Below are 9,113 nucleotides of genomic sequence, written 5' to 3' on the forward strand. Positions count from 1 at the left end.
AAATCTATAAGATTGTTGGAGCCAATGCAACAATCATTACCTTCGCCTCTTTTCCCTTTCTCTTTTCTGCTAATAAAGTTGTTAATATCGTGTGAAGTGTTAAATTGAGATGTCTTAATCACAGCAGGTTCCACAATCTCTCTCTCTCTCTCTAGAGGGCTGGCTGGCTTTTGCTTTCAATGTTAAAACACACTCTCACACACACATATACACAGAGACCAACATCCTACTTTTTCTTCTTTATTTTTCCTCTCTTTCTTAAAACTTCACCTTTTCAAGATACCCTAAAACATAAAAACCATATCACGTTCCCAGAAGCTCTTATTATTATTAGGTTTAAAACATAAAGAAACTCACACCCGTTTGAAAGAATTACAGATTCGAACTGATTTGGTTCAACAGTAATGTTGAGGAGTTAATTGTTCTTGTTGGTTTTCTTTTTAAACGATTATCTTTTTGTATCCTACGATGCGTCTTTGGTGGGTTTTATCCATTTAATAAGATGAGTGACAACAAAGGAGGAGACAAGTCCAAGAAACAGAAACATTCTACGCCTTCTCCTAAAGAGAATCCAGTTCAAGAATCCCTAGAAGATCCGTCGGTCGCCGTCGTTGGCCCTACGTTTCTCTCTCCACCTCCACCACTACCACAGCCACCACCGCCGCCACCGCCTTCTTCACAGCTTTACATCACGACAGAACCAGTCGTCAATCCCAAAAGACCTAGATACACTAGCGCCACCGGCCAATGGAAGCTCTTACCATCACCATCGCAAAAACCGATCCCGATCAATGTCGTTGTCGCCACCGAGAAAACACCGTCTCCGTCTCCTTCAACCAACCAGCCACCACCGACTCATCCCGTTGTTGCGGCAGCTTCTTCGTCGGACACCACCTCATCCCCTTCGCACTCCCCACGCCCTTCTGTCTCCGGCCAAGAGACGAGCAAATCGGAAAACGAACAGCAATACACGCAACACCAGTTACGAAAAGGCAAATACGTGAGTCCAGTTTGGAAGCCGAATGAAATGCTGTGGTTAGCGAGAGCTTGGAGGGTTCAATACCAAGGTGGCGGAGGAACTCCCGGGTCGGATCATGCATCGGAGAATTTAAACCCGATTACAATCGAAGGTAACGTGATAACGCCAACTCCACCTTCTCAGCTCCAAGGAAGAGGGAAAACTCGAGCTGAAAAAGATCGAGAAGTTGCAGAGTTTTTGCAAAGAAATGGCGTAAATAGAGATGCGAAAACTGCTGGGACGAAATGGGATAACATGTTGGGAGAATTTAGAAAGGTTTACGAATGGGAAAGAGGTGGAGAGAGAGAACAAATCGGGAAGAGTTATTTTCGACTCTCACCTTACGAAAGAAAATTACATCGTCTTCCTGCTTCTTTCGATGAAGAAGTGTTCGAAGAGTTGGCTCAGTTCATGGGATCTCGAATGAGAACTCCATCGAATAGCATTTGTCGAGGCAACTCCCCGTTTCTTTTAACCTCCGGCGATCAAGAATCCCGGTTAGCCGTCGTCGACACCAAATCTTTACCTTTCCCTCCGCCTTTCCGTGACGACGATCTCCACTTCTCCTCCTCCGGTATGCTCGTTATTATTTTATGTGTCTCGATCACATCACAACTTGTAAGTTGTAATCAATAACAAAAATTCTTATGAAAGTCTACGTTTGTGTTTTAGGGAGAGGTGTAAGTCGACATTTGATAAGTGATCAAGGGTACATCCATGGCGTTCGAGGGAGTTTATTAGGGTTAGAAACTTCTCCGGCCGACGTAGTAGGCGGAGGACAATACGAAACTTCATCGACATCAACATCAAAGGAGCTACGAAGAATTGGTAAAGTACGAATGGTGTGGGAAGAACTTGTGAGCTTATGGGCTGAAGATGGCGAACATCATAGAGGTAGAGTGAAGGTTCAAGGTACAAGCTTTTTAAACGCAGATGAACTCACATTCTTAGATGATGCAATGGTTGCTTGTACCTTAGAAGCTTTTGAAGACGCCAATTCCCCTCTTAAAGGGTTTTCTGTTGATCGTTTTCTTCCTGGGCAACAAGTCAAAGTGTTCGGAAGACGAAAGTCAACTTATTCAACTCCTTCACATCATAATAATACTGGTAATAAACATTTTAAATTATCGTTCACATTATCACAATGTCATATAAGAATTTATAATTTTAGTTAATTTTTTTGTTTTAATGTTTAGGTATTGAAAGAACTCAACCTCCTTCAGAGCCCTCAATTAGATGTAAGATAATAATTTTTTCAGAATACCTCTTTTAATAAGTCTTCAGTTAATGTTCTTTAAAATCTAGACATAATAAAGGCAATAATGGTAGATGGAAGAACAACAATGTTTGGAATATTTAAACATTGTAACATGCAGTTATAAATGTCAACTAATACATGGTTATTCGTGCAGCTTTAACATCATGGGAGTTTCAAGATCCGACGGAGTATTATTTGGGTTGTCTTCGTGTTCCTCCACCATCGTTACCAGGTTTGATCGATCTTCCATGGTATTTACAGGAACCACCGCCGGAGGAGCTCCGATTCCCGATTAGAAAGGATTTGTATCGAGATCTTCCTCAAGGAAAAGAACTTTTCTTTACGACATCTTCAGAACCCTTGGATTGTCGATCGATTACGTTGGAGATTTTAAGCCCAATTGCTCGATCAAACCCTAGTCTCACTATTTCCACAAGAGAATCTTTCATTGGGGTTTGGGACGATTGCATTAATAGGGTTATATTAAAATTCAGCAATCTTGAAATGGGTTTCATTCGAAAACCTACTCAATTGATGTCGTCTAATGATGTCTCACAAGATCAATGGCCTAATGTAACTGGATTCGTGAGGAATTTTTGTTTATGGAGAGGAGAAGAAACTGATAGATTGAGAGAAGATAATAATCTTGATCCTTCTTCGTTAATGGTGCAGAAACTGTTATGGAGTTACTCGGATCTTCCTTATATTTTAGGTTATTATGCTGTTGGGTATATCGTCACCTTTTGCGCATTAAGTCGAACACATGATAGGCTTATCAGAACTGATCTTCACACTATTGACTTATCAACACCTGGAGATCGAATCAAAGCTTTAGTCCCTTGTTGGAGGATCGCTGGGTTACTATCGTTATTGGCTGATCGTTGTGCTAACGTTCAACAGATCAACAAAGCTTTTCCATACAGCGACTTTGAAAGAATCGATTTGGGTAATGGCAACATAATCGAATTAACACCAAATTATATGACGCGAGTTTTCTCAAGCAAGAGAAAATGGGTTACAGTGAAAGAGATCTACGATTTTCTCGATCATCGGATTCCACATTCGGAATACATCTGTCAATCATCGGAGAGAGATTTGAGTTTAAGTTTCAAACCAAGAGGATGCAAGTTAAAGCTTTCAAACATGGAGCAATTAGTAGAAGCTCTGAAACACGTAACAAAAGCGTTGGTGGCGTTACATGATTTATCCTTCATGCACAGGGACTTAGGTTGGGACAAAGTGATGCGGCGAAGCGACAGAGAAAACGAGTGGTTCGTGATCGGTTTTGATGAAGCGGCAAGTGCGCCACAAATATACCCACCGCAGCAGGAAGGTGTGGCGTCGAAGACGACGACGGTGGTGGGAGGAGGAGGAGGGGGGAGACACGCGCCGGAGATGAAAGGTAGAGGAATGCATGGAGTGAAGGTGGACGTGTGGGGTGTAGGTCAGATGCTGAAGACATGCGGGTTGGTGGGGTTACCAAAGGCGCTGAGGGAGTTGCAGAACAGGTGTTTGGATCAGAACCCAGAACAGCGGCCCACGGCGGCGGACTGCTATCACCACCTGCTTCAGTTGCAGTCATCAATGTCAGCCGCCGCCGGTGATTACTGAAAATAAAAAGGAAAAATGGAAATCGTAGGTATTTATTATATAACCTTTTGACAGAACTTTTTCGCATACATACACAACAACATATTCAGTTATGAAATTGGAATTGAATTAATCGGGGTGATGGACACTGATCGTAGTCGTAGTAGTAGTAGCACCAGCTCCCCTCATTATGGGGGCCAAAAACAAGACAACAAAATGGCCTGCATGGGTTTCGTAGGAGTGCAGTAAATAGGCCACAGGGTATCTCTTTTAGGTTTTTGTTGGGGTAATTTGGGTATTTCACTTGTTTGTATCGACTTTATTCAACTTCATTTCAACTTGTACTAGCGATTGCTTTGGATTGTATAATTTAAAAAAAAAAAAATAGAAAGATTGTAGGTTTTGGTTTGAAACACTACCAAACTTTGATAAATACGTTTTTCTAAAGAATTGTTTTTTATTAAGCAAGGTTGTAAAAAACATTTAACTAACTTAGTTAGTCGGTTAATTGAAGTTAAGTGATTATTGCGTTAAGCAGAGATTAGTTTGGGGATTAAATGAGAATCATAAATTGCTAATTTATTAAATTTAAAAAATAAATAAATATGACTAATATTTTAATAAAGTTTTTAAATATCACTAATATCATGACAAATAGGTTATTATGATTAATACAATATATTTTTATAATAGTTTAAAACTTAATTAAAGTGTTAAAATTTAATTATTCATTATGTCCCAAAATAATAGTCTATTTCTAAAAATAAATATAATTTTTATCAAAATACCCCTCATTATTACTTAACAAACTAAACATTTAATAGAACATTAAATGCAAACTAAGGACACAACTGTCATTATATTATATAAAATTAGTGATAATTAATGTTTTCTTAATCTGTATGTTTTTTGTTTGTGGAAAATAATATTGGGACGGAAGGAGTATTTGTTACTGTTTATTTATTTTGTATGCACAGATTAATTGTTACATCTTCGAGTCAATCAAGTAGTATCTAGGGATTAATCGGGGACCTAATCGAGATTTTACAACACTGATATCAAGTAGTTTTGGTATGCAAGCCTAAAAATCAAATTTACAGAATCTTCAATGCAAATTTAGAGAATCTTCGATGGAAAATTATTTATTATTCTCTCCGTCCCAATATTATTGTGTACAGATAAAAAACACACAGATTAAGAAAATCATTAATTCTCACTAACTTTATATAATAAAATGACAGTTTTGTCCTTACTTTGCATTTAATGTTCCATTAAATGCTTAGTTGGTTAAGTAATAATGAGGAGGTATTTTCGTAAAAATGTTATTTGGTTTTAGAAGTGGACTATATTATTTTGGGACAAACACAAAAAGGAAAGATGAACTATAATTTTGAGACGGAAGGATAATTTATTATTATTTGTTTTAGTTTATTTATAATAAATTATTATATGAGTTAATAACTTATTTGTTTTTTTTTATATTGATTAAACAATATATATTGAATGGTAGTTGTTGAATGTTAAAAAATTAAATATGAATAAAATCATAACAAAGTTCGTAATTGTCACTAATATAATGACAAAATAAGTTAGTATGATTAATACAACATTAATCACTCTTCAAATAGATTCTATTGAGATAAATATTATTCAAAGTGTTAAAAATTCATCGTTCGCTACCGTTTCGTTCATTTTGTAGGCATCGATTAATCGTTACGTCTTCTAATCGGTCGAATAGCGTCTAAGGATTGATAGAGAACCTATTCGAGATTTTTACAACACTGATATCAATCGATGTAAAAATTAAATTTATAGAATCTTCAATGCAAATTCAGAGAATCTTGGATGAAAGTTAATTTTATACTTTAACGTTTAATATATTTAACCCCTAATTTTTTACTTATATTTGTTTTTACCCCTTAATTATATTTTGGTTTTAAGTATTTTTAATTTATTACTTGTTAATTATTTCTATCATATATTTAAAAGATTATTTCTATAAAATATTTAAAGATATTTTATTTATGAATTTATAACGATTGTATAACATTTTTATTTTTTATAATTATGACAATCTTTTGGTATTTGATCATTATAAAATAAAGACTTGGTATATAATGATATTTTTATTTACGTTTCTTTGTGGCATTAACGCCTATAAATAATGATGTGTATAAAAAATAACTAACTAAATTGAGAGGATTTTATAGAATATTTTAAATAGATAAAGAAAGATTAGGTAAAATTAAAGAAAAAAACTATTAAAAGAGGTTAACCATGATTATTTAATTATAGATTAAATTTAATGAAATGATAAGATGACAATAACTTTAAATGGTAATATAGGTTAATCCTTGAAGATGCTAATTGAATAAAATACTTCAATCATCTAAGTTTTTCACATATGTATATATAAAGAATATGATTCTTTCTTGTATAATATTTTGAAATTTAGTTTTTTTTGTTGATTAGGTGCAAGGACTGAAATCATAGGTCGTCAGTTTAACCAATAGGTAAACCTAGTTTTTAGATTTTTATTGCAGTTTATATATAAATGTTCATATATATATATATATATATATATATATATATATATATATATATATATATATATATATATATATATATATATATATATATATATATATATATATATATATATATATATATATATATATATATATATATATATATTAAAGTTGCAAAAAACGCTCGCCGTTAGCTAATCGGTGGACTGGGGTCAAGGGATTAATCGGCTAGGCAGAGATTAATTGGAGGATTAATTGAGTACCATTAATTGTTAATTTCTTGAATTTAAAAAAAAAATAAATATAACTAATATCATATCAAAGTTCGTAAATACCATTAATATGATAACAAAATAGGTTAATATGATTAATACAACACTAATCATGTCTTAAATAATTTCCATTGAGATAAAACTTCTTTAAAATGTTAAAATTTCATTGTTTTATAATGTTTCACTCATTATGTATGCAGGGATTAATCGCTAGACGCCCTCTAATCGGTCGAGTAGTGCCTAGGGATTAATCAAAGATTAATCGGGACCTAATCGGGATTTTTACAACAGTAATATATATATATATATATATATATATATATATATATATATATATATATATATATATATATATATATCATAACTTAAAACACATAATCACAAATTCTACAATCATATGGTCAATATAGATATTCACTAGGGCACCTAAAAAAACAATACAAAAGGCAACTTTGTTTCCATATGTTTTACTTATATTCTTGTAAATTATATATTAATATATTAGTTGTGAGACCAAAATAGTACATGAGTTAATTTAAAAAATAAATAAATATAAATGTTGAAATATTTTAGAACTTTATATTTATAAGAAAATAAATAAATATAAATGTTGAAATATTTTAGAACTTTATCTTTCAAATTTAAACAAATAATTTAAATAAATAAACAGAAAAACAAATAATCTTTAATTTTGAAATTTTGAAATCAAAAGGTATAACCATTAATGAAACTATATCAATTTATTACTATATTTATTATTATATTAATATTATGTGAAATTTAATAAAATAAAAAAACTTATAAAATTACATGTGGAAAAAAAAATTAATTTAAAATAACCACAAAATGACATTTGACAAATGTGAAAAAAAAAATTAATTTAAAATAACCACACATTTGACAAATTGAATGAAAAGATAATATGTGACAAAAAAAATCTTCATTTATTAAAATTAATTATAATTATTGTAGTTTAGATTACTTTTGTTCTATCATTAATCAGATTATCTAAACATGGATACATACTAGATACATAATAGTGATTAAAATATTAGCATTCTTTTTATTAAATTTGTGTTTTCTTTGTTTTTTTTCCATGTAATCGATAACGATGTTAGTTCAATTTTAATCACAAATAGCGAATAATGTAATTGACATTTTGAAATGATTGAAAATATTTACTCATACTTCATGATCGGTTTTATAAAGAAAACATTATGGAATATGATACGTTGATGTGATATTATTTGATAATTTAGAGTATAAGGTACAATACGATGCTTGGTATCTTTATAATTTCGTATAGTAAATATTTCGGCGTGTTCGATAAAAAGGAGCTGGTAGCGGATAGCTTCTAGCTGGTAGCGTTTTATTAAACGCTACGTGAAGTACATTTGGATTTGAAGTGTTTTATTTAAATTAAACGTTAGAAGTTTGTAGTGACAAACGAAACTTATTGTTCAAAACGAAACATTTTGTTAATCGCTAAATGACAGAAACTCTCAAACGTTCTGTGCCGAACACACATTTCATGATCGCAACGTATGATTAATCGGTGCACGAAAGCTGCCTCGGAAATCCTGGTTAAAAAAGTCTCCTTTCCAAACATAAATTAATAAATAATCATATTTAATATGATAAACCCAATCGTATTTTTTCTCATTTATTATGAACAATGCATGCATGTCACAATCCATTCAACTAATATTCCCTTCTTTCTTTTATGCCCGCAATTCGAACCATATTTACCTATGGATTCAATATGTCACTAAAATATCAACCATTGCCTGATTTTATCCGTGATCAGAAGAAGAGGGATGTTGTGATCAAGTGCTAGTGTTTGTAAACAATTCAATTGAGCGATAGAACCATCTTTTGGATTCACGAGGGTTGAAAGAACAGAAAACTAGATCCAAATCGGCAAGTTTTGCTAGATCAACAGACGCCTCCATGTGCCCAGGTCAGTAGAGAACATCATTATTTCGGTACTTCAATAGGAAGCAAGAAACGTTTTTGCTCTTTCAGAAGCAAATACACCAGTTGCTTTGTCAATTGTGTCCTTATAAAGAAAGTCAATGCGAGTAATTTTGCTAATAAACAAGACGATGTTTCAAATGGTTATGGAAGAATAGTAGAATACCACTGTGATTTTGAATGATGGCACTGAAGATTTGTGTTTATTTTATGTGACATTAGACGGAGGTTTAGTCTTTCGAGATTGTTAGTTGTCATGCCGACAAAGATGTTGTGACAACCAATAAAATTTTTGTCATCAACCACCGTTAGAAATAATAAGGAAAGATAAATGTAATAGTTTAACATTATAATGTTTTATTTTATGAATAAATGTAATCAAATATGAACAGGGGAGGACCTCATTCCCGAGTCTCATCAATCTCAATGTCTATGGGTCCACAACCCGATTGAAAAAAGTTTAATATCCTGAA

At 32.7% G+C, this 9,113-nt stretch overlaps 1 protein-coding gene across 1 annotated transcript; it reads left to right on the plus strand.

Annotated features, from left to right (window-relative positions):
- Window positions 1-210: 210 nt before the first annotated feature.
- On the plus strand, window positions 211-4,257 carry LOC111901680 (uncharacterized). Its single transcript, XM_042898519.2, has 4 exons — window positions 211-1,592; window positions 1,691-2,125; window positions 2,215-2,256; window positions 2,431-4,257. Exons 1-4 carry the CDS (start codon window positions 503-505, stop codon window positions 3,885-3,887), a joined length of 3,024 nt encoding a protein of 1,007 aa, XP_042754453.1. The 5' UTR covers window positions 211-502; the 3' UTR covers window positions 3,888-4,257.
- Window positions 4,258-9,113: the final 4,856 nt, after the last annotated feature.

This window comes from Lactuca sativa, chromosome 9, assembly GCF_002870075.4.
Source record: "Lactuca sativa cultivar Salinas chromosome 9, Lsat_Salinas_v11, whole genome shotgun sequence".
NCBI classification, from domain to species: Eukaryota; Viridiplantae; Streptophyta; class Magnoliopsida; order Asterales; family Asteraceae; genus Lactuca; species Lactuca sativa.

Coding starts and splice junctions, on each gene's coding strand:
- LOC111901680 (XM_042898519.2), top strand. CDS start 503: ATGAGTGACAACAAAGGAGGAGACAAGTCCAAGAAACAGAAACATTCT. Junction 1,593..1,690: donor TCTCCACTTCTCCTCCTCCG/GTATGCTCGTTA, acceptor TTTGTGTTTTAG/GGAGAGGTGTAAGTCGACAT. Junction 2,126..2,214: donor TTCACATCATAATAATACTG/GTAATAAACATT, acceptor TTTAATGTTTAG/GTATTGAAAGAACTCAACCT.